This window comes from Malurus melanocephalus, unplaced genomic scaffold (genome assembly GCF_030028575.1).
Source record: "Malurus melanocephalus ecotype Western Australia unplaced genomic scaffold, MMel_1.1 scaffold_59, whole genome shotgun sequence".
Lineage (NCBI taxonomy): Eukaryota > Metazoa > Chordata > Aves > Passeriformes > Maluridae > Malurus > Malurus melanocephalus.
In genome coordinates, this window is record NW_026623291.1 from 1164326 (window position 1) to 1190229 (window position 25904).

At 44.3% G+C, this 25904-nt stretch overlaps 1 protein-coding gene across 1 annotated transcript in view; it reads left to right on the forward strand.

Annotated features, from left to right (window-relative positions):
- The first annotated feature begins 32 nt into the window (after window positions 1-32).
- Window positions 33-25904, forward strand: part of CTNNBL1 (catenin beta like 1) — a 47540-nt gene continuing 21668 nt past the window's right edge. Inside the window, exons 1-10 of the mRNA XM_057365954.1 lie at window positions 33-214; window positions 7656-7844; window positions 10016-10122; window positions 10985-11124; window positions 14610-14707; window positions 16953-17046; window positions 17770-17861; window positions 20455-20527; window positions 20799-20857; window positions 21541-21689. Coding sequence (XP_057221937.1) covers window positions 185-214; window positions 7656-7844; window positions 10016-10122; window positions 10985-11124; window positions 14610-14707; window positions 16953-17046; window positions 17770-17861; window positions 20455-20527; window positions 20799-20857; window positions 21541-21689 — 1031 coding nt within the window. The 5' untranslated portion in view covers window positions 33-184. The remainder of the gene's footprint in view (window positions 215-7655; window positions 7845-10015; window positions 10123-10984; window positions 11125-14609; window positions 14708-16952; window positions 17047-17769; window positions 17862-20454; window positions 20528-20798; window positions 20858-21540; window positions 21690-25904) is intronic.

Below are 25904 nucleotides of genomic sequence, written 5' to 3' on the forward strand. Positions count from 1 at the left end.
CCCGCGCTGCTTTACGGCAGTGTGGCGCCTCCCGCCTCTCGCTTTCCGGCACGACCCCCTCCTCGCCTCGCTTTACGGCAGTGTGGCGCCCCGCCGGCCGGTCAGCGCTCCCTGCCTTACGGCAGGTGTCGCGCGGTGCCGGTGGTTTGCGACAGGTTGCCGGTGGCGGGGCCCGGTGGGTGCGATGGACGTGGGGGAGCTGCTCAGCTACCAGGTGAGCTCGGGAGGGTGGGCCGTGCAGAGGGTGTCGCGGTCCCCAGCGCCCAGATGCCGTCGTCCATGCCCCCGCTGCGGCAGCAGCGATGCTCCTCCAGCTCCGGTGCGGCCGCGGGCCTGGGGCGGCCGCCGTGCGGGGCCTGCCCGGCCGCACTCGGTGCACTCGCTCGGGGCCTCGTTGAAGTGTCGCTAAGTTTTGGGGGGTCTCTCCCCCTCTTCGGAGCAATGGTGCCCGATGGGAGCGGATTACCGGGGTCTCCGTGCTTTGCCGGTGCCGTTTCGGTCACAGATGGGCGGGTTGGTGCCCGCTCGTCCCTGGAGCAAAGCCTAAGCTCGTTCCATGGCTCTTCTAGCACGTCTTTTACTTCCTGTTTATGACAAAACCCACTTAATTTCATTTCTATCAAAATCTGTTTTAAAAAGTTTTCCTTGTAAAAGTTTTCTTTTACTCGGAGCATTTTCTTCCTTTGCCCTGTGGTCGTTGATTACTCGTTGTGTGCAGGTATCAAATGTGTTGATTCATTGTTCCAGGAGCAGATTGAGCAGATTTAGCGTGTTCTCAGGGAATGAGGATGCGGTTTGCAGTAACATTTTGTTACTTTGGCTGGGGCAGTGTTGGGCTTTGCTTCAGTTCTCAKCCCAACTGCAGCCGTGGGGTTGTGAGGAAAACACCCTGAAACATCACCTGCCTTGTAAATGTGGCCAGGTCTGCACCTGAGCTGAGAGCATGGGATTCCTCATGGATCTCTGTGCCATCCTGGTGTGCCTCATTCTGTGGGACACAGAGGTGAAGGGAGTGTCCTGCTGTTCACTCCATGTGTGTACTTTGGGAATGTGTTGTTTGGAAATGCTCAGGAAAAAAGGGAAAGCTACTGTTGGCTTTGAGAAGTTTTTCATCAATTTTCCCATTGGTATTGAAGTGTCTGGAGCATGGCTGTGAGAGGAGTCTGTCTTTGAGAGCTCCACTGGACTTGTTGATAATCTCCCCGATGTTTCCTTCTGTGGGTTGCTCTGTCTCAAACATCCTTCYATATCCTGCTGCATCCAACAGCTCAGCCCTGCTGCTCTGAGGTCTTCTCCACTCATGTATTTCTTTACATTTTTTTAAATGTGATTTCTCAACATCAAATTAGAATTATAATTTCTCACATTACTTTAATTCTTTGGCTTTCTCCGCCCCAGCTGGGGGTTAACAGTGTCATCCCTTACATGTCTGGAATGCAGTTTAAGGCACAGAGACGTAAACTGAATGAACTTTGTGATTTGTTAGTCAAGTTCCAGTTTGGGGTTTTGTTAGTTGGTTTTTCTCTTGCTCTGAGAACGTGAACTCCACAGGATTCCCTCCACTCTGGAGGGAAGTGTCCATCCACTTTGCTGTGCTCACTTGGATTTTGTACAGCTTTCCCKTGGATGAGCTTTCAACACAGGGAGGGGGTGATTGCTTGTGACAGCAGGGACGGTATTCTGTCGAGGTAAAGAAATGCTGCTTAGCTGCAGGGTATCTACATTTTAATTTCATTTCTTGCTGCTGAAATTGTTCTTAGCCGTGGGGAAAAATATTCTGCAGCTTTCAACCAGCTGCTGAAATTRTTTGTGAAGAGTTTGTCCTGACTCTATGCTCTCCTGGGCTCTCACCTGAATGCAGGTGGTTCTTGTGTCAGTAGCTATGGTGATGCTTCAGAGTAGCCATTGGAGTTCAGCTGTGCTGAATTCAGGCCTCTAGAACTGGGTAAAATGGTGAGTTACACATGGAAGAAGTGGAGGAGCAGAAGGCAGGCAAAAAGCTCTGAATCTGAGAAAAGGAGATTCCCTTCTGTGAGAGCATTTCTGACTGAGGGATGGGGAGAAATAGTTGAACACAGCTGATTTCACTGCCTGCCATCCTGTGGGTCAGGCTCTGCCTTTGGGGAGGGTGATGAAGAGGAAGATGGCCAGGGTGGGGTGGCTTGGCAACTTGCCCAGCAGCACCTAGCATASTTCAGCCCTGGATCTGGGAGCTTCCCTGCTCTGGGCTGAGGTGTGGGCTGGCTCAAGGTCTCCTTGGTTGTCCTCGCTGCAGGGGTGGCACCGGCTGTCRGGGAGGTGGTGTGGCGCCTCATCTCTCTGATTTTAATCTCCTGCTGCRAAATGAGTTGGTCTTCTCAGCCTCCCTCAGCACAACCCAAAATAATTGCTTTTCTCTTACGCTGTTTTGAATTTTCTCCTCTAAATGTGTAATCTGTGCCCTTGCTTCGGCAAGAAGATGTTTTCCCTCAGTGCCAAACTTGGCGTGGAAGACTGCAGGCACTGTGCCACCAATTCAGCACCGAGTGTCTGCCAGAACGGGAAAAGAAACCTCTTGCAACAAAAAATACAATTAAACAGCACCTGGCCGTTTATACAAAGCTCAGGAATCCATAAACTTTACGTGTTGCTGCAAAACAGTTGCAGATGGTCTAAAGTGATGATTAAATATTGCTGCTGTTTGCCCAGATCCTCTGTGTTTGGTCTCCGATTACAGAGGGTRATTAAGAGGACAAAGCCAAATCTGGGGCTATTCAAAGTCCTCTTTCAGTTGTCTTGGGAGAGAATAAGGGAGATTATTTGAATTCTCATTAAAGGCAGATTTCATYACTGTGGGTGATCATTACAAATTGCTAATTTTTTAATGGAATGTTAGTAAAATCAAATAGCAGAAGAAGCAGTAACTAATGGGATGAGACCTGACTTCACTGCGCTGGGCTGTCTCCCCGTTGTCTGCCGGGGTTGAGTGCGACGCATGTGGGGATGGATCTCCGTGTATCCATGGAGGCACATCATCATTTCTGCTGCTGGTACGGATAATTTACTGTCRATTTGTGATGTAATGGATGCATCTGATGGCAGGGGCAGCTCACTGAGCAGGTTGTTGACTACTTACAGCATTATTACCCCAGTAACTCCTCTCCCTGCCTGCAGTTGAAACAAAGAGCTGACACTGGCTGAGCTGTTGGCCTCAGCTCTGCTCCTGGGAATATGGCCCCCCGCTGCCAGAGCTGTCTTGGTGCTCTCACAGGGTGGCAAGTGAATGTCTGGTTTACTTCCTGATGTGTTGTCTTTGGCCACCAAACCAGAGAGTGTCAAGAAAGATCCCTGTGCTGCACMTCCCTGTCATGCTCCTTGGGTGTCAGAGCCTCATGAGAGAGGCTGGAAGGTGTAGGGGTTCATTTCCTCTGAAACCAATAATCTGCATCCACATGGGTACAGTGTGCACCTGTCATTGCATTTGCCTCAGTTTGTGTGATTTTGGAGCTCTGGGGTCTCAGATTTCTGATTCTCCTGGGGTACCAGTTCTTCTAGTTTTTAGCACTCAGATCCTGCACCATTTTGAAGATGCTGTGTGTCACGCCTCAGGATGAGAAAGCATGGAAAAGTGAGATTGATAGTCGCCTGGTTTATCACAAACATTGGAAACAAAATTAGGAAGTTATTGAAGATTCCTCTGGAGATTTGGGCTYGTTTAGGATCCCAAACTGACAGCTGCTGTGCTGCTTTCTGAGTGGCTCTTTGGAGCGGGCTGGGATGTGGGCACAGAAGAAGCTGCATCATTTATGAAGATTTATTTCAGATTTCATTAAGAAATAATTTCTGAGCTTCACAGTAACRAGGTTACTTACAAAACAGATACCTTAGTAATATGAAACTCCTGAGTATTTTCTGAGTAATACGAAACTACCGAGACCTCTCTAAACCTTCCTGATGTTTGGCGAAGGCTAAAGCAATCAGGATTCTGAAAAATGTGTGTTCCAATTTTGTGGGGTACTTAACCCTGATATTAATGTGCAATCACTGCTTGGAGGGAGCCCAGGGGCRCTGACAGATTATTGTGCTTTGATTTAGGACGTAGTTTCCTTGTCCCTTGTGCCACATACGGCAGGTGCTGCTCCTGCTGCCCACATCGAGGGCAGGCTTGACTTTATCTGGCTGTGCAGGGACCAGGACCTGTGTCAGGTGTGTCTGGAGAAAGTCTGTACCCAAAGGCTTGGCCCCAGGCAGTGTCAGCTCAGGGTATGTCAGCTAACAGTACAGGAGGAYTACAAGAGAAAGGGAAAGATTATTCTCCCTTTCCAAATTACCAGCTTCTGTTTACTTTATCATATTTTATAAACAGTAGCTTTTTTTTTAAACCCTTTTGTATTCATTGGTTTTTGTGTGGTGCTATCAGTGTTAGATTTAAATGAAAATGCGTACTGAATAAATTACTGTGAATGCCCTGCATTCAACGGGAACAGAATTAAGCTTAGCTAACAAAACAATTGAAAAATGCTTTTCTTGTGCATTTTCTAATGAATTCCAACTTCTTGCCMGATTCACCTTAGCACAACTGAGTAAAAACCCCACATTTTGTTTATCAAATGATTAACTTTCTCTACCAGRAAGGCAGAACTTGTGCAGATGTCTGTGAAGCTGTGGAATTGGTTAAATAAATRTGTTTGGACACAATCTGTGTGTTTGCTGAGCAAAATGCACCAGGCTCAGTGCAGCAACCTATGGGCTTAATTCTTGCTGGTTGGTAGCCGTCCTTTGGAAAACACAAATGCAAACCCAAGATGAAAATCAATGAACAGAAACTAATGCCTGCCTTAAATCAGTTGTTCATGACTGTGCATCTCTTGTGGAATGAGCAGGACCCAGGTGTTCCACTCGGGCCTTGGTTTTGTGGCTTTAATAGTGCTGGTTGGGAACGGCAATGTTCTTAGTGAGGTTTTGCATAACATCAATAAGGAGAGGCAAAGCCTTAATGCCTGCTTAATAGCGTTTGCCCGGAATTCAATTACTGCCTATTGCCAGGCTGCTGGCAGCGTTAATGATCGCACGCAGGGCACTTCCATGATTTATCATAATGATTCTGGTATGTGTTAGAGACGCCTCCCCCAGCAATGCATAAATACAAAAAAGGATAAAATAATTGAGATGGAAGCAAGGGTGTAAATTTTGATCTTGAGGATTGTGTACTCAGAGGAAATGGGGTGGGTTTYGTGATGGAGTTTTAATTTAGGTTTTGTTCTGGGATGCAGTCCCTTTCCATGGCACATTGCTTTGCATCTGACACCCCCAGCTCCCTCAGCCTCTTGTTACACCTCAGGCTCACCAGGGGCTTTGGTCCTTTGTAATGTTTAGAAATAAGAGTGAGGAATGAGATTCCAATTCCTAATTAGGAACATCCAAGRCAAATCTTGTTGAGATTTTGCTGAAAATTTCAGGATTTGTGTCACTAATTGTTATATCTGTGTTTGTAGCATTAATCTGTGAAAGGTGGTTTAGGATGAATTAGGTATTACTGAGGACTGAATGGAAGGACATAGTAAGGGCAGGGGCCCTTGTGCCTTTAAGGACACTGAGTAAGGAGTATGGATTTTCTGACGTTTTTTCCTTAGATTATGTCATTTGGAAGAGCGCCTTTTCCTTGTTCTTTTCTTTATTGAGTTGCTGGTTGCTCAGGGAGTATTTGAATTATTGGTTGTTGTCAATGACACGTTTGTTTCCAAATGGATCTATGTGAAATTATATTTTAATGTACCTAGAAGATAAGTAATAGGAATGTGCTTTAAAAAAACCCAATCCACAAAACCCTCCAAGCAAATAAATTTTTCATTTCACAGAATCTCTGGGTATGCTTCCACGTCRCGGCTATTGAATTATGAGCCGAGTAACTGCTTTAAAAGTGCATGGAGGCACTTTAGAAGAGTTTTAAGTCAGGAATGTACCATCCGTAATGGAAATGGCAGAGAAGATGTAGCGAGAAAGGAGACAGATAACAGAGCTTGAACAGGTCTGCCTGGGAGMGAGCAGCTACAGCTTTGATTTGTGCTAATGTGTTGTCTGGGAAACTTGAGTCTGCATCTTCCCTAAAGTGGTGACAAGGTGGTAACCCTGAAAACAAGGTGATCTCAGCTAGGCTGCTGTTTGGCCTGCTTCTKAATTATAATTAACTCCTCGTGTGCTTTTTGGGGCCAGAGGGAGCTTTGTATTTTTTTACATCTCCTGAAAGCAGCATTTACTCCAGAGCACATCATTTACCAGCTTATCATTTGCTCTGGGCTGTGCTGCTGGTGCAGCGCATGGCAGAACTGGAGCCACAGCAGGATTCCCTTATGAGGCTGGAAGGTTTATTGCCCTCTGCAGCCCAAAAGTTCCCAACCTGCCAGGGAACTGGAAATTCCCAGCTTGATGCTCACAGTCGTGCCAGACCTGGTAGGAGAATGACACTGTCACCTGTCTCCTCTGCAGGTTTCTTAAGATCAAACATGAGAAGGATCCCAGTCTCAGTTAAAAGCAGGGCCTGTATTCATGGAAGCCTGGTGTGATTTTTGCTGTTTTAAACAAAGGGTGGTCYCACAGAGCAGAAGAGTGGGGGCTGCCTGCCAGGTGGTGTTTTGTAAATTTAGGTGGACATGTGTTAGACCTTATGAGGTTACAAAATCATTTACCAGAGGATTTGAGCAGCAATGTAAAGTAAAAATATTTTTGTTATTATTATTCTTGACACATACGCTCTTTTTAAATAGTAAAGAATTAAGCTTTATTTTGCTGTAGTTATAGAACATGGAATATTCCTGTTTCAGCTTGGTTGTCCTTCAAAAAATATGAGACACCAAATTTTAATGTCCTTGTAGTTTTTAAGGGGAAACTTTTTCCTTCTCTTGCAAATGCTTTTATCCCTTTCTGCCTGAATGAAAACATGGGATTAGGATTAATGGACTTTTTCTTGTGCTTGGCAATTTACCTTTATTTTTGAMAATCAACTAGAAATAGTGGAATAAAATAATGGTTTGTTCCAAGCAAACCATGACAGACTGGGTGCAGTTTAAGCTGGTGCCAAGCCCCTGCAGAGCTGCAGCARGCAGCAATCTTCCTTGTCCTGCCTRCACTAAGTTGGGCTGATTCTGCTTTTATATGTCAGCAAACTTCAGACAGAAGGATGGGGGTGAAAATGGGATGCACACAGGAATTCAATATAATCTTGTATACATTATAGGGAAAAATTTATCTATCCCTGCTGTCTGCTGAGCATATCAGTCTGCTGGCTGTGAAATGTGGGGTTGTCTCAGCTGAGTCAGCAAATTGGGGTTCCTTGATGGGCAGCTGTGCCCCACGGAGCAGGGCTGGTCGGCCACTCCTTGTCTGTGCACTCCTCGTCCTTGCTGTCTATRAAGATATTTTCCCGTGAATCGTGTTCATAGATCAAAGAAGGTAGGATGTTGACACAGCTCTTGGCAGAGGCATTCATCTACTCATGTGATGTTCCACTTCACTAAATTAATTTCCTTTTCAGTTTTCAGAGTTGTTAAGCATCATGTAAGCAAATCTTTTAAACAACTTGTAAGAATTTCCTTAGTATGGCTTGTAATATTGGTATTCTGGTTTGCAAGGGTCACTAAACACTTGTGTTCGTTCACATTTTATTTATCTGACTTCAGCCTAACAGAGGGACAAAAAGACCCCGTGATGAAGAGGAAGAGGAAATCAAAGCACGCCGGAAACAAGCCAGTGCCCGAGAGCACGGTCGTCATAGGGAAGAGGAGTCTGCTGCCCAGGAAGAAACTGATGATGAGAAGAAGAAACTCCTTCAGATAATTGAGAGAGATGGAGAAGAGGAAGATGAAGAAGTAAGTCCTGTAGGAAAGGGGTGGCGGTGGGAATAACCAGACACCAAACCACTTCTCTGTGATTTCCATTTCTTACCATGTAGGTGGTGAGACTTAACGTGATCTTCCTGTKCTCATACAGCTTTAGTTTGTGGGTTTGCTTTCCTGCCCTGTGGGGTGTTCATTAACTTCAAATTTCTCAAATATACCAGCCAAAGATTTAAAGTGGAGGCAAAAGGGAAGGGGCTTTCAAGTCKAATCTTTGTTTGGTCTGAGAATACCCAAATCACCTTCTAAAGTGTATCTTTAGGAAACAGTTTCTTGTTCTAACCAATTTCCTAAGTATTGTTTTCATCAGTACCCCCAGCCATGCAGCTTCTTCCCCTCTTTGTAGCTGTGCAGCAGCAGCAGCAAATAAACAAACATTCTTCTGTGCAAGAAAGGTCTTGGGTCAGAGGAGGGGGGTAGCAGCTGTCAAGGGTAAATGATTTCAAGCCTTGGAGACAGAAATCCAATGCTGCATTGGCCTTTCTGCCAAGGGCCAGGGAAAAGATCACTTTATAAATGTGACACATGGATTGGTATAAATCTAGAAGATATTTGCTTCCTGCTGCCTGTGTCCTGTTTGATAAAAAAACAAGTGCTATTCACCACTGCAGAATCATGTAGCTTTGTAAAATATCATTGTCCTTTGTATACAGCATTGCCAGCATCCGTCTCTGAGAATCTCCCTCGTTTTTTTGATGTTGAGCTATTGCCATGACAGTTGTTGCTGATAGCAAGGAAAGATAATGCAGGATTTCTGTAGCATTTGAGCTCCAGGGAGGATGGATGGACAGAATCAAGAGTCCTCCTGACTGGCTGGAGTCTTCCRGATTCCTGCAGCGTGCCAGTCCCTCATCTTTGTCAAGTGGAGTCCTCCCAGCCAGGCATTTTAAAGGCTGAAAGTCCAGGCTTTCTTTAGAACTCAAATCTCTCGTTATTACTTTGGACTGCAGTTAATATAAGTGCCATTAAAATGTGCTTTATCCCAGTAAATTTGATGGGAAGAAGCTAATCTGTAGAACACTGCAATACTGAATGCAAATTCAGTACAAGATATAAAGCTGATCCTAATGGAGATATTGTGGTGATATGTGATAGAGGAAGCAAAGAATCAAAGGCAATAGAGGGAAGCAGTGTCAGCATGTGTGGGTTGAAATCCCATTGCAAGAGGAATGTGCTTTGGGCACTGTGGTATTGATTACCTGAATGGGATGGTGACATGAGTGGGATGGCAATGAGACAGGCTGGGCAAAGGAACGAAGGAAATCCAATAATAACTGAAGGCTCAGGCTGGTGTTCTTATTGTAATGAAATTTGTTGAAGAAATTTCTCTCTCATACCAGGTTGCTGCTTACAGTCACTGACCAAAGAATCTTCAACACCAGCAGCAACTCTTTTGAGTTTTGATCAGTTTTGATCAGGGGATGGACACAAAACGTGGCTTAAAATGTGAGRGTGTCTGGTTTGATTTTTGTTTTGAGGGCTTCTCTTAAATAGTGGTTATAACACAAACAGAGAAGAGGTAAGAGGTTACACAGGGAAATCTATATCATCAGTTTTTTAATAAAAGAAGTGCATTAAAATCATAAACTAAGGAAAATGTTTGTAGGTGTCAGGGAGGCAGCCAAGGTTACATTGCTGCTGTACAGTAAATATRCAATGCCAACTGAGAAACACCTTAGGAGCATTTACAAAATAAAGAGAAAATAGTAGAGTAGAATATTGATTTTTTTCTTTAGAAAAAAGCTTTAAGATAGCAGTGAAAGCTTATCCAAGTGAGGAAAATGCAGAAGAACATAAATTCAGGGCAGTTAAATGCAGACTTASAAAAAGCAATAGCACAAGGGACTTSTGCAGAGAAGCTCTCTGTGGGCACAGGCTGTGAGTGCAGGCTTGCTCTGTTTCAGAAGCAAAAAAGCTATATGGGCTGGTGGTGCCAGGTAATAACAGGTGTAAAAGAACAGCTCAAGGTCCAAACAGGGTGCTGATGGTGTGTGAGGTGTTTGGCAGCTCTCTGCAGTGAGATTCCAGATTAGMATTCCTGGCTTGAATTCTGAGGGCACTGGGTCCAGCTCCAGTGCCACCACATTTCTGTTATTTTTTCAACTATCCAAAGCTCACTTGTCTGCCTTTCCTGATTTGGTCAGGAGGAACCTTTGGATGAAAGTTCAGTGAAGAAGATGATCCTCACCTTTGAAAAGAGATCTTACAAAAACCAGGAGCTGCGAATCAAGTTTCCTGACAATCCAGAGAAGTAAGACTATACTTAACTTTTTTCATTTGATTTTAAGTGTAAGCCCTASATCAATTTCTGGAATATAGACATGTTTTCAGTTATATAAAGCTTATGTAACAGCAGTTATTGCCTTGTAGTTCTTCTAAATTTTATTTGAAACTGACTTTGTTAATTAAAAATGGCTTTATTGAGACTCTGGTGTGGCCAATATATGGCTRGCAGCACAAAAGCAATGATTAGCAATAATTGAAGGTTTCATCCCATCATTTGATGTGAAGGTGTTGTGCTTGCATACCAGCCAGAGGTCTGTGTGGGGAGGAAATAATTTCGTGTTAGCCAATTCTGTGATGAGCAGAATGGCTGGATGAGCTTGGAGAGCCAGATATGGTGTTTGTGTTTTGAAGCCTCTTCCTCCCTTCAAGGTGTTCTGTTACTCATATTAAAGGGATTTCTTCCTACACTTCAATGACATTATTTTTTGTCCAGTTTGCTGTCCTTTCCCTTGYCCAGATTGTTTTTATGGACTTCAGACTCATACAACCCACATACTAATATGTGGTAGCTAGGAAAGGTGCAGAGCTCTGCAGATTTTTTTTAATAAACAGGTTTTTTCATGTGTATCTACAGCATCTTGATTTAAATTTTTTCTTGAAGTTCTASAACTGATTTACAGAATTGGAACAAATCTGTTTATTTACTCTGTGTAAATTATGTAGTAGAAAGGCTTATCYTGCTGCAGAATTCAACTTCAAGGGGCAGGTGTAAGAGGATAGAAATGCTGGTGACACGTGCACCTGGGGTAACAAATCCTACCCGGTGTCTTCTGGAAGATGGTGGCCTCTTCTTGCCTTTTTATGACCCGGTTTTTGTCTTGCCTCAGGTTCATGGAGTCGGAACTGGATTTAAATGACATCATTCAGGAAATGCACGTGATTGCAACCATGCCCGGTCTGTATCACCTGCTGGTGGAGCTGAATGCTGTGCAGTCTCTGCTCGGGCTGCTGGGACACGACAACACAGATATCCTTCAGTTGTTAAAGCAGCTCTCATGGGAGAGGCTTTCTGCAGACTTTTCTGTAATCTCTCATATCCTCTTTCCCAGGCTCCTGTAGATGTTTTTCTCTTCTTCTCACCACACTGAATTTATGTGTTGTGGGTTTTTTTTTCCCAGTGAAAGCCTTCTTTGTTCAAGTAATATTGATTCTGAATTTTTTTCAGTGCTGTTATTCTCCTTTCTTGTTTTATGACCCTTTCATCTAGTTTTGAGTGGCAGTGTTAGAGTGTGAACAGATGAGCAGCAGAGGAGAAGTGAAGGCCTGGGCTTAGCAGCAATAATCTCACACTGTGCAAACTTTGTCTGGAATRGGCCCAGTGAAAAAGGAACTGTTTTACCCCTTCTTGCTGAGAGTTGAGTTGTCGGACTGTGGGCTGTTTGTCGTGGACTAGCTCACCATGTGCTGCACTTTAGTTTGTAAATGTGCTTTCTTCATGTTCCCATAGCTTCAGTTTGGTGTGTGTGGAGCTTGAGGCTCATGTGGCCTATCTGGTTAAGTACATACCCAGAGACAATTCCCTGCTCAGTGAGTTCTAGTGTCACTGAACCTGATCCCTCTGTAGCTCTTGTACCTCTGAAGCTCTGAAGACATCTGAGAAAGAGTTTCCCATTTTGGTAGAGTTGATCAAAAACAGTGCCATTTTTTTGAGTATCCTGGTGCCTTGATGCTTAGCTGTCAGCTGGAATCTGGCAMTATGCCCAGCTCACTATGCAGTGTGTAAAAACAGAGCTCAACCCACTCTGCTTGTAAAATATTCTATAGCAGATTAAGTTGAAAAATTGTTACATGACTTGTGAGATTGCGTGTCTGTGTCCTGAAAACGTTAGTGAGTGGAAGGAGCACTGAAACCCCGTGGAAAGGGCACTGGGTGTTGACTTKGGACTCAAGCAGGCTTTCCTTTTTTCATTTTTATTGATCCATGGCCTTAGGAAGGTAATTTATTCTTTGCTTCTTTATGTGTAAAGCAGAAGATAACACTTACCAGCTTTCCTGAGGTGTTTTGGAATATACAATGTGAAAAGGCCTGTTAGTGCTGAATGTTGTGGTCTGATGCACAGATCTTGGTTTTCTTTTTTAGCACTTTTCTTTATAGCACCATCTATTGAGAATTCATAATTCATTCTTTCTAAGTGGGTGCAGTGATCAGAAGCTAAAACCAAAACATAAATATTTTATTGCATGCCAGTTTATATTAGAGAGCGCTGCTTATGTGTTTGGGTATTTTGACTTGCATCAGGTGGAACCTTGATGTGGTGAATGCTGGTCCCTGCAAAACAGTAAACCCCACAGCTTCCCTTATCCAAGATCTGTAAGGAATTGGCTCTCAAATAACTGGTAACAATTTATGTTGTACAGGGGGAAGCTCCTCCCATGCAAAACCAATTTCGTGGTTACTGTAGTTTGATTATTTATTTTATGCCAGACACCACAGATTTTTTTTGTACTATGCGCATTTATACTGAATTTCTCATTCATAAGGAAAAAAGGAACTGTGGGAATATTGACTGGGATAGCAGAGCTGTTTTCCAGATGAAGTGCACAGGAGTATGGCTTGCTTTGTCCTATCAGCCATGGAAAGCTTTGTGCTGGGGTCACTGCTGCTGTCAAAGGATTGTCAGGGTTTCCACTGTGAGCTCTTTTTATTCAGTTTGTGACTTGCCTGTCAGTGAGTTTATGGGTATGAATTTGGCCTGAGAACTGCAATTTTGGGAAAAGTATATTTCTTGTTRTAAAACTGCTGAAGTGTTTTGAGCTCCACTGGAAGCAGAGGCTGCTGCTGCTCACATACAGGGTAGAAGCACTATTAAAGTGAAGCATCTACACATAAAACTGAATTGATACAGCTCAAGTTCTCTAATGATGATTTGTTAAAACAAATGGGAAAATATTTTTTAAATGAGTTCTTCAAGGAGAGAACTAAACAAATGGCTCTTCAGATGCAATTTAAATGTAGTGTCTTGAGGGACTAATGCAAGGAGACAAAAGCAATGTCCAGGGGGAGCAAATAATCTGCTGAATGATTCATGCAGTTTAACACAAAACATGTGAATGAAAGATGATCACYGACAAGATTTTATTAATGAAAGACATGAAAGCTTTAAGCCAGGCTTTGCTTTACTATCTCCTAAATTTTATAGGACAGCTGATTCTCTCACTGCAAGCCTCAACAGAGCTTCCCAGACAGGAATGGCCTGCATGATGAAYTCTGCTCAGAGTTCTTTGCTGTGCACTCTCAAAAGAACCTGGTTCAGTTGTCTTTGTAGCACCCAGGAGAAATCTTCAACTGGTTCCTTGAGCCTTCTCTCCCACTGGCAACTTCTGCAAGTTGCTCCATGGGTGCCAAGGAGAAGCCAAGAATTCCTTCTATTGACTTGCTGGTTTTGCTGTTGCTGGTGCAGTGCAGTCTRTGATTAGCCTTTGTCACTGCAGTGATGCTCTGCTGAGGTGACACTTTGCTGAAGTGACATGCTGGTGACTCTCCTACAGCTTGTCCAGCAGAAGGTCCAGGCTCTCTCTTGCAGAGCTCCCCTCCCCATTCAGCCCCAGCACATGGCTGAACCTCACTAAGAAAAGACAGATGAAAATACTTTTCTTGTCGCTGCTTATGTGTCTGAGCAAATGCACAAATAGGAGACCTGGGAGCTGGTTTGTCAGTCTGGGCACTTGAGAGAGATCCATCACAGAGTGGTTATTTAGGACATGCAGAAAACTGCGTCTCCTGCTCGGCCCCTGGGACGCAGGCAGGATTGATCAGCGTGTCTGAGAGAATAGGGAAGTGGGTCTAATGAGCTGGAATACGTCTTKTCGTACAAGGGAGCTGTGCAGCAGGCAGGGGAGCTGTGTGTTATGCAGCCTAGAGTTAATGAGTGAAAATTGGGCTGGCAGAAGCTCTGCTGTTCCTGCAAGGGCTGCGGTTTGAGGAGCATGCTGCCCTAATTGGGCTGGGCAGAGGGGGGTGATGGCTCCTGCTGCCGGCAGTGCCCTCGTTAGGTGTGTGTGTCTATCAGGTTAGCAGGGCTATCACTGAGAGCAGAATACCCAAATCACATTATTATAACTCATTTCTCTTTGCTTGTGTTCAGTCTTGATAATGCAAGACGGTTCCTCATTAGACCAACTCCAGCATGTTTGATTTGAAAAAACAAAATAACTACCGTGAAGAAACAGTAGAATTGCCTGATATTGTAAGCACAGAATCATATTTGTTTTTATCATTCCTAATTGTTCAGTTTCCCTAATTTTAGTACTTGTGAGGGGAGGTAGTCTGGTGTGCTCTTGGGTCTGGTATCCTGTGCCCTGCTGCTGGGATTGTAAGGCATGATAGCACCTCACTGGTAATGCATTGCCAGTTGTTTTGGGGTTGTGTCATGAACCTACTGGCCTGAGAGCCATCTGCTCTTGATACTAAATGTCTCTTCCTGTCTGTTGGTTGTCCTTAGCACCTAGCACATGTTTCTATAGCTGTGGTTGACTTGCTGCAAGAGCTGACTGATATTGATACTCTCCATGAGAGTGAAGAAGGAGCCGAAGTCCTCATCGATGCTCTKGTAAGTAGGAAACCCCAGATTATTTCAGTGCCTCARCATSTGCCTGAGACAGCCCAACAAYGGACACTGACCCAYCCTGCTTTCTGCAGCTCTGGGTGTCTGTGCTACCAACATCAYGATGGAGATAGGCAGGAGAAGCCTGTTCTGAACCTGAGACCAYAATGGCTGTTTTTGATGAAATACTAGAGTTTGGGGAGTGGGTGGTTCCACTACTTGCACATTGTTGCACCACTTCTTTTTTGGAAGGAACACTGTCATATTGCAAAATTTGGGCTGGGAGATTTTTTGGAGCAGGGAGGGAGAATGAAGTAATAATGTTTGTGACTTGGACACCGTCCCATGGAAAATAGGAGCTTTGTTTGCATTTCCCTYCTTTCTTGTGGAAAAGGATGACCTGCATTCCCCCATGGAAAGCTGAAGTTTGTTGCAGGGAATGTTGCTTGAAGGTGCCACTGTGATCTTTCAGTCTAACCTCTTGYACAGGAGACTGGTTATCTTCTACCTGGTAACTCTTGTTTCAAGCCCAAAAATCTGGGCTTGAACTAGCCATCTGTTGGTGAGGGTGTGATTTTTTTTTTTCTTAGCAAGAAGTAAAAGCTTGAACGTTTTCAAGTAGCAAAGTGAATGAACTTTAAGGGTGAAGGAGGGTCTASAAGTAAGGGTCTCTTTTGGCATGGAGTGTGAATCAACCAAGTAAATTACCTAGGTAGGTAGGAGATGCATTGGTTGGTATTAAGTGTTCTCTGCACAGTTAACTCTCTGAGTGCCTCTTGGCCTGTGGGGGTGGATTTCCCCTTTTCCTGGTATTTGTACTRGATGCTTCCTGCTCCCTGGCTGCAGAAGGAGGATGCCAAACCYTCCAGAGAGGTGATACCCAGCCAAACATGAATTTTACCGGTCTGTCCTACCTTGGAGCTGGTGAATTGCTGCCTTTGAGGGTCGCTGTCGCTGTGTCTGGTTCTGTAACTATTATGTTGAAATTGGAAGACTGGGAATTAGAGGTTTTCTTTTGTTTGCTTTGTTTGGCTGCTCTGTTTTCTCCTACAATCCTACTTGTCCAGTCACTATARTGTTACCTTCCAAAGGTTAATGGTAGTGCCCAGAGCCCAGTTCCTCCAGCTGACCTCTGAGCTGTTGTTAATTACTCTGCCTTAGCTGGGAGATTGTTGGGTGAATGAAATGGTAGAGAGGAGCTGCTAGAGAAGATGTTTTCTATAAAATATGTGGAGAGGTAGTAAATCAAGTGAAGTTCTTTCTCTGTTTCTATTGTCAGCAGCCTGCTGATAATAGCCATGTTTAGAGGTTTCATTGTCCTCATTGAAAGAAACAGGTCAGGCCTATCTTGAGGGAAGTGTTTAGATACCTGCTTTTTAGATTACTTCTTTTTTTTTTTTTAAAGAAAGTAGGTGAAAGGTTATAGGGTGTCTGAAGATTGTTGCACTGTATTCCACAGAAGCCCATATTWGTGTTTTTCCACATATTCACTAGGCCCAAAGCTGGTTAAGAGCGTTTGAATTGGAAATATTATTTTGTTTAACTTTTCCAAGCTCATCTCCACAATACAAAGTTTGCCAGAGTCAAGCTGGACTCTGTAATTCTAGCTTTAAAGGTGGAATTCGGGTGTGAACTCTATGGTTCAGGGCCCTCCCCTTGCTCTGTCTGGTTTTCCTTAACTCTCTGAAGTCAATTTGTTGCATTCACCTTGARAGGAGTTAAATGCAGGACTTCATCTGGTGATTGTTCAGCTCTTGGGTTTGGATCTGTGGGTGTGAGCATTGTTTTGTCAGCTTTTTGTACCTCTTAGGTGGAAGGTACAGCAGCAGTGACCAGCTGGGAGTGGAGCTGCTCACAGAGCTGTCAGTTTTCCCATCCACTATGGTTTGTGTGTGCCTCGTGCTTCAGAATTCTGAAGGATTATAAATCAATCAGGCTGATTCAGGAAATAAGACTGTGACAAGGTGCTTGTTTACCTCCTGATGCTTTTCTGTTTAATCTGTAACACAAAAGTTTTYTAATTAATTAGGAAAAACATGGTGACAGATTTACATGATGATTCCTTCACTTCCTCTGAGATTTTACAGCAGGGTTATTCATGTCTTCTGATCACGTCTGACAGGGTGTTTCAGCAGGGCTCATTGATTTTTATTATTTATTAACCCTTCCACCCATTCTTTCTCCTTGGTCTTCTTTTTTTTTCAGTCTTGTTTCTTATCTTTTTATCTTTTCCATTACCCTGGGGATTTAGGTGGAGGGCCAGGTCGTGGCCTTGTTGGTGCAGAATTTAGAGCGTCTGGATGAAAGTGTRAAAGAGGAGGCTGATGGTGTCCACAACACCCTGGGTAAGTGGCTGCTGCACAGCCCCTCACTTCTTTGTGTGGTTTGTACCAAGGGGGATGAGTTATCCCTCCCCTTCCTTCCTCCCTTCCTCCTTTCCCCTTGGACTGCCAGCACTGCCATACAGGACCTGGTGCAGCTTTTATCCAAGTGCAACTTGGAATCACTCATCCCTGGAGCCAGACTTTGTCCCATGGCTGCATGAAAGCTGCTGCTTCCCAAACGGGTGTGTTGTGAGGTGCAGATAAATGGATCAAACTGCACTGCACCAGAGGCAATCACAGAACTCYTTAGGTTGGAAAAGCTCTCTAAGATCACTGAGTCCAGCTGTTAACCCAGCACTGCTAAGGCCACTACTAAACCATGTCCTGAAGTGTCACATCTACAGAGCTTTTAAAAACCTCCAGGAAAGTGCTCCTGTCCATGTATTTACTATGTACAGATCGGTGAGCTATGCTTTGTTTCTGTCTTAACAATAAATTTAACTTTCAGGTAGTAAAACATCTGCATTTCATGTAAGGATGTAAATGCCTCTCTGTTCCCTGATCTTTGCACAGCACAGAACCATTGCAGGGTGTTCCTATTGCTGGCAGTCAGACCATCATCTATTCCTTGCAGTCCTTTGGGATTGCAATCTCCCAGGACTGTAAGAATGAGAGAGACTGGAAACATGAGGTTTGGAACTTTTGGTGGGGAAAAACATCTGTTTTCTGTGTCTTCCTTCTCAGGAATCGTGGAGAACATGGCAGAGTTCCGGCCGGAGATGTGCACAGAGGCTGCACAGCAGGGCCTCATGCAGTGGCTGCTCAAGAGGCTGAAGGTGAGCTGGTTTCCCACCTTCCTTCTGCAGGCCATTTAACACAAAAAATAGGTTAAGAAAAGCCAGTTTTGCGTGTGTGTGTTGTAAAAGTCAAGTTAAGGACAAAAAGTTGAAATTTAGGGTCTGTGTCCTCAGCATTTTTCATTTAAATGGGCACACTTCAATCTTGTCTTTATAAATGTCTTGCAGTAGAAATTGTCTCTTTTCTCTTTTTGCATGATTCATGTATGCTGGATTTCCAGTCMATGTGTGAGATCTGTAGGACTATAAAAGCTGACCAGTGAGAGGACACACTAATATTAATCATTTAATGGCCTTTGCTTCCCATGYTTCTAACATTTTTTTGAGTTTTAAGTGGTGTGTGTGTTTAAATTATGTGTATAAAAGCTGCTGGGGGCAGCTTTTGCCTTGAACTCAACTGATTGCCTTTTGAATAAAAAGTTGCTTTTCATATTTTGCCTCCTGTGGCAGTGAGTTACACTGTTTAACTCTGTCTTGTGTGAAAAAATGCCTAAACATTCACTGGAAAATGCTGTAGAAATGGAATGGATAGTTCAGCTCTCTCACAGAGCTAGTAAAGAAAATATAGCAAAGAAATTCTGGCTGTTCTCTAACCTGTCAATAAGGCATTAACACTTCCATGCTTAAATGTCTGCATGATTAGAAAGCCTSTGAATTCCAGAAATGCTCCATCAGCTGTGTAAGTGCAGGTACCCCTCTGTGCACTTCACATTCTTGTTAGCAGAAGTAATCTGTAATTTCTCACTACAGGTAGTAACATAATTATGCCCTTTGCTTAAAAAGAAAAAGTGAAGTTAATTTTAGTCCTGGCAGGTAGGTACTGCTGCCTGCCTTGGAATTGCTCTGGCAGCTGAAAGRCTGAGAAACTTGGGAAAGCAAAATAATCCCAATTAGAATTCTCCTGCTTGGTGCCACAGAACAGAAATGCTCCACAGCATTCCAAGCTTGTGCAGGGTGTGTTTGTTGGGTTCCTTGGCTGTGTTATCCCTGGGTTGGGATGTGGGATCAGGCAAGGCTTTCTCATCCCTACACACTGTTGTGGGGAACTAATGAACTCCTCTCCAGGTGCTTTGGCTCTTGGCAGCTCTTGGTCTCAAATCTCTTGCCCTGACAGATGTGTTTGGGATTAACYGAGGATCTCAGCAGCTGAGTGAAGCTGTTGTGGAATGTCTGTTGGATAAATTTTAAGATCAGGGTTCTGTCTGGGCAGCAATGAGGATGTGTGGCACACAGCACAGAGCATGAATTTCTATTTCCTACAACATTTCAGGTCGTATAATTGTATTGTGATGATCAAAGCTGCTACAGAAAGCTCAGGTGGTGAGCTCATGGCTGGCTTCTTCAAAAACAAGCAGGGGTGGATGATGATGTTTGCAGTCTTGGGAGATCAGAATATTGTTTCCTAGGATTTGCAGGGCAGYAGTTGCTCACCCCATGGCAGAAGCTGGCCGGGCTGTACAGCACCGAGCACATTCCCCTCCTCCACTGTCTGCCTGGAGGTGTTACCTGCTTGCTGTAAATATCATTTCCAGAGTGGTTTGGGACTGTTTGGAATGAAGAGCTTTATTTAAAGTCAGTCCTGGTGGCACTTGGGGTCTTCCTGCCTTCCAAGTTTACATGTGTTGCCTGGTGTTTGCACACTGTGCTCTGTTGCGTGGCAGCAGGGTGGGATGATTGGCCCTGCACAGGCAGGACTGTGCTTCATGCTGCAGGGAGTCGTGTATTTGGGGAAAAAACTGGGTGATACTGCTATGTTTTAAGCCCAGGACTTCTGCTTTTCCCCCTCTTTAACAGTGGCGTATAAATAGCTGGTAACTGATGATTTTTAAACTTGTTTCATTTTAGAAATCTCTCAGTAAACCAGGTTGTGTTATTATCTGATCAGTTAATGTTCAATCTGTTTCTGTAGATGAAGCAGCTTTGGCAACATGTGAAAACATTGGATCCATTTCAGAATCCACTCCAGGGATTTTTTGGGGGAGTTCAAATTCAGTATTTTGGTTTCATTATGACTTTTTTGGCATATTTGACGATGGAGGAAATATCTGGAAGTGGAAGTTATATGATTGTGCAGACAAAACCTGTCTCACGTTCTTTGGACTGTGACTCTCTGATCCTCATACAAAACTCTGGCAGTTACTATTTAATGTTAGTGTGATGTATGTTCTGAAATTCTGGTTTTGCTAACAGGCACAGAGTTCCAAAACAGGGATAAGTACCATGTAACACATAATATTGTGGAAAATATATCACAGGAAAGAGATTCTGTGTGGCAAACAACTGGAKACTTTTCTTACGGATTTTGAGCCAACTTGGCCAAACTTACTGATGTAGAGTTATGTGAAGGATCACAGTGGAGCTTTTAGATGTGTGCATGAGCCCACATGCACCTCCCATCACCCCTGAATCACAATTATTACAGTTCTGTCCCTGAGGAAAACTGTAGAATTACTGCTCCTGTGTTTCACTTTAAGTGCTGCTCATACATTCGGTGATTTGATTAATGTGTTCTTCAAATCAGTGAGATGCTGAGGGCCGTGCCCTGATGGGTCTCTTGTTCCTTCTTCCACAGGCTAAGATGCCTTTTGATGCCAATAAGCTGTACTGCAGTGAGGTGCTGGCGATTCTACTCCAGAATAATGATGGTGAGCCATGCCTGCCATATCTCTGTCTGTGAGGGCAGCATCCAGGCTTCTCTCAGATCACAGCTGCCCTTTTCTGCCTYCAGCTCCCCTTTGCTGGCTTTGCTCTCCCCCATGTGCTCCCTTGCCTCCACCCTCTCTTTCTCTGCAGCTTTTGTGCTCTGTCAGGCTGTATTGATTTTGTTTGCTGATGTATCAGTGTTAGATGGCTGTAAAATCTGACAGTTAGCTTCATTTTTCTCTCTCTTTTCCCCTTCCCCCCACCTTCGTCTAGACAACAGAGAATTGCTTGGGGAGCTGGATGGGATCGATGTGCTGCTTCAGCAGTTATCTGTGAGTAATTCCCACACGCCTTCTTTTCCATYGGGAGACTGCTGGGCTGGGTGGGAGGGGTGGAAAATATCAGGGGTGCAGGTGGTATCCTAGCAGTGCCTCATATTTGATGAAGTGCTGTCCCCAAACACTTTCCATGTGGTGTGTTATCCATGGTCAGTGAGATTAATCCRTTTTGTAAAGATGTTAATGCTGAGGTACACGGAAGTTAAATTATTATATTATAATTAAATGGCAAGTTGGAGATAGGCAGGGTTGGAATTGGTCCATCTTAAGCATGCTCCACTCCACGCACAGGGCTGCCCATGATTGAGCTGGCTGAAGGCAAAGTGTTCATAGCTTGCCTGTATTTCTTCAGGTAGTGCTGCCTGCAGCACCCTCAAGTATGAATTGTGTAGGAATTCTCTGGCAATCAGTTTATCACATACTTGACTGTGAATTTGCCCTTCCCCTTGGAGGCCCTGTGTATTATCCTTTAAATCCTGCACCAGGCTACTGCATGTTTTTGGGTGCACAGTCAGGAGAGCAGAGGGCAATAGCTCCAGAGAGGATGCAGCAGAGACCTGTGTGATCACTGGCTGACATCTATCACGTGCTGGAGCTTTTGGTGCAAACTCTTCAGGTGTATTCTGCAAAAACGTGGCCCAACATTTGGGGGTAATTTTGCTTTCTTTATCATGCAGGTGTTTAAACGGCACAATCCGAGTACAGCAGAGGAACAGGAAATGATGGAGAACCTGTTTGACTCCCTTTGCTCCTGCCTAATGCTCAGCTCCAATCGTGATCGCTTCCTGAAGGGTGAGGGTCTGCAGCTGATGAACCTGATGCTCAGGTACCTCATTAGCTTGTGATTTCCTTCCTGATTTTTATGTGCCAACAGGTATTCTGGCTAGATACTTGTATTTTATTAYAAAATTTCTGTGTTAGGATATTTGTTTTTTCTAGCTGGTAAGTTGGACCTTTTCAGACATGGAATCTTCCCTTTTTGTCTTGAGCTTTGTTTCCTAAGACTGGGGTTGCCACAGTAGCTGCTGGAAAGTGGCAGTGCAGATTTTTCATCTAGAGAGAATGCTGTAGGTCAGGCCACTAACCCTCTAAGGATTTAAGTGATCTCTGTGAGTGCAGGAGGGAAGACATTTTTTTTTTTTTCCCAGTTCAGGCTCCACTGTGTTGTGTAGCCTCTGAGCTGCTGAATTTTTGTGGATGCTGGTACAAAAATTACTTTTACGAATGGGGCGTAAGTTTGCATTCCTTGTGCTGTGCTTTGCCACACCCTGAACCTCTGGGGCTTCTCTGCTCTCTCTTCACTTTTTCTTGCTGGCCTGGCACTGAATTGTGTCTGCTGGGATGTCTGGCTCCCCAGATCTGTGGGAGGGCACAGCGGGCTCTGTCTGGCTGTCCCCAGAGTGCCAGGAATGCTGAGTTCCTGCAGCTCAGAGCTGGGGAATGTGTGGCAGCAGGGAACTGAATAAATAACCCAACATGGATTATTCAAATAGGAACACTGGGTTTTCTTAAAGCTAATTAAGGAAAAGCTCCAAAACTAAGAACGGGAGGGAGGCCTCCCTCTGCCTGGAGTCCTAAGCTGCTAARCCAGCCTTGCAGAACTAATTAGTTGGAGTTCTTGTGCCATGTGGGTGGAACTCAGTGTTTGGATTTTTAACAGCTTTTTACCCATTTTTTGACTCTGCTGTTTACCACTCTTTGTACCAGGATCCCAGCTGGAAAATTATGACAAGAGGAAAATTTCTTCTTGGCTGCATTTGCCCCCCACAGTAGTTACAAAGGGCTTGGGAGGGACAGAGTATGATGGATCTGTCAGCAGCAACTGTGTCTGATGGTCAGAGTTTCCAGGGCTTCACTCTGTGGGTTCTACAGCKTGAGTGGGATTGGTAAAGGGACAGTAGGAAAAAAACCTAACAATTCACAGGATTTGTTCTTCTAGAAGCTTCTGTCACTACTGTCCACAGGCATGTACTATATGACAGATGATTATTTTACAATTTTTTAAACACTTCTAATCCAATTCTAGTGCTTAGAAGCTCTTGCAGGTGCTCAGTTTTTCTTGAGCAGAGTGATTTAGATGGCTGCAATCTGATGTGATTTAGGGAGTGGATGTGGATAGTTGTGTTCTGGAGCTGAATATCTGTATCTTCTTGATACCTTCATGATGAACAGCAGAGAACAGACATGCCATTCAGTTATGATTGACCACCTCACCCACAAACAAGGCAGAGTATTTTTCTTTCCTGTTGGTGCCCTCTGAAGGCTGGGGGCAGAGATCTGTTATTTTTTTGGTTTTACTTTGGAGGTGGTTAATCACTGTACCACAGCCTCTGCAGATGAAAGGACAAATAGGCAAAGTTGAAAGTGTATTGACATGATGTGAGACAGATAAGCTGTGTGAGAATAAAGATATCAGGCTTGGATCTCCATTACTGTCGTAGGGAACACAGCATTCTGTGTCTGGTGCTGCCCAATCCATCCAGCCAAGTCGTTCCATTATTGATGGCTGTGCACACAGACCTGCAGAGAGCTGCAGCAGCTTTCGATGAGTATTTAATGTGCTTGTGATATTCCTACAGATAGCCATGAGAACAGGATGGTTTTTGTTGTGCTGAGCCTTAAAGTGCGTGGCCGACAGTGAAAGGTGATGTTGTATCATGAACTTYTCCCAGTTTATGGGGAGACAGTGGTAATGCCTGAAAATGAGYCTGATGGGGCTGATGTGCCTTACTTGCATGTCCCTGGCCAGACAGGTCCTGAACTCATCCTGTGATCTGGGACTTGCAGTTGGCACTGAAGGAATTGAGGCTTCACCAAACAGGTACACGGGAGATGAGCAGAGGGACTGGGAGAAGAGCAGGTTGAGTGGAACAGAGCTGGTGGCAGCAGAAGTGAAGGAGGAATTTTGAAGGTGGAATGAGAGCAGGGCTACATATACTTATTTCATTTACATCACAGCACCAAGGGAGGCTTGTTTATCTTATGTAGCATCTTTATCAAAGCCAAGATGGTTTATCAAGGTGGTAGCCACCAGCAGAAAGTTTAGAAATGTCCYGTAAAATTAAACTAAATTTTCTTTTTAGGTCAGGAAGTACTTTTTAGTGCTCAGTCCCTCAGTCTTGCCTTAGTAACCTAACTGCAGCTTAGCCAAAAGAGAGGAAAACAGGCTTGTCCTGTCAGCTCCCTGGTGCACACTGACAGGCAGCTTATTGCTCTGGCCGTAGAGTTGTGTTGGGTTTGAGGAGATGCAGCCACGCTGCTCCCAGGGGATGTGTCAGGGAGATTCTGTATTGCTCAGGAAAAATGACGTGTGGTTTTCCCAGCTATTAACTGAGGAGCATGTGTATGCACAGAGACAAACACAGCCCAGGGATCTCACAGGGACCTGCATCACTTGGGCTACACAATGTTCCATCCTGCAGCTAGGCTGGGACTTTTCTTGACCCTCAATAAAAGCTTTTGTCTCCTGTACAGCAAAACAAGGTGAAAACAGACAACTCCATATGGCTCCCTGAAGCTTTTCTGTAGCTATTTCTGGGTATATTTTTTTTTATGATTATTAAAATCTTTTTATGTTTTCTTGTCCTGCTGTTCCTAATGACCCCTGGAAACATAAGCTGTCTCTTTGCTAAATCTTCTGGTTAATTAAACGGAACCATTTTATGCACACTTTCCCAGGAAATCTAGTGTTCTGCTTTTACTGGTATTTTGGAAAGTTAGAGGCCATGTTCTGCTAATGTGGAAAGKCCAAACAATGTCAGCACCTCTTCTTTTTGAAATAATGGATGTACCAAAAGATTTGTCTCAGATGTAAAGGTGTTAAAATGAGGAAAACAATGGTCAGTGAATAAAGTTGTAATTCAGAGTTCCCCTCCCCATCTGGTGATTTTCACATTTGCTTGTCTGTGAATTAGTGTTCAGTTAAAAGTTCCCTCAATAAGCACAGATGAGACTAAGATAAACTGCTTGCCCTCTGGCAGAATAAATATTTCAAATAAAATCAACTCCAGACAGTCCAGGCAAGCAGCTATTGATCTCTAAAAGCCTGAACTTAAACCCAATGAATATTCCAGAGCTCAGCCCTGCACAGCCTTCCTAAATGCTGATCAATATGCAATTACTTCCCCTGAAAACATTTCTGGTGTCATCTGGCCTAAGGAGTATTTTATTTTTAGCTCTCTGTAGTGGGGATGTGGGGCTGCCAAACCACCCTTGGCTGGTGGGGTGAACTCAGGGTCTGGCTCCACATGGTGCCCTCCCACCACGGGGGTTGGAAGTGCCTGTGGCTGCACTGGGCAGGGCCTTTGTTTCAGGTTGGGGTGTTAATTGTATGGGTTTTTGTTTGYATGTTGTTAGGGACTCATGAGGTTGGGTCTCTGCAGAGCAGTTTTTACCCACAGCTCTCTGGAGGYTTTGAGGAGCCCCTGCTGATGGGCACGGGGTCCAGATGGCTCAGTCTGCAGCCAGGCAGGGTTGGAGGAGGTTTGCTTGTGCTTGGGATGAAAGGTGGTGAGGCTAGTGACCGTCCTGTCCYGGATGGAATGTCCTCCTAGGCTGGCCTCGGGGACATTGGAGCTCCTGTTATCTTCTGATTTTCACCTGCTCTGATGGTTTAATGGGCTCAGTTAGCAACCAGTTCTTCAGTTCACATTTCACAAGATGTGTTGAATTTTCCCCTGGATGGATTATMAATTCCTCTGTTTTGGTTTGAGAGGTACAGGGCAGCTGGAGATCATTTTCAGAGCATTCCTGTGTTATTGGTGTGAGTTACCACTATCAACATTCTGAACTAGCATTAAAACAGCAGTGCAGAGTTTGTCTGCCTCATTCCATGTGTGGATCCTGGTGCTGGGGTTTTATTATAGCTGACCCATCTGTGCTTACCAAACTTACTCCTTTATTAAATGAAGCAATTGCTAGATCTAAATCCTGATGCTTTTGGTTTGACAGTATTTGCCTTTTGTATCCAACCCAGACTCTCCTTCTGTTTTGTGCCAGTGTTTGTAAAGGAGCAAAGAAATATCTTCTYCAGTAGCCAAGA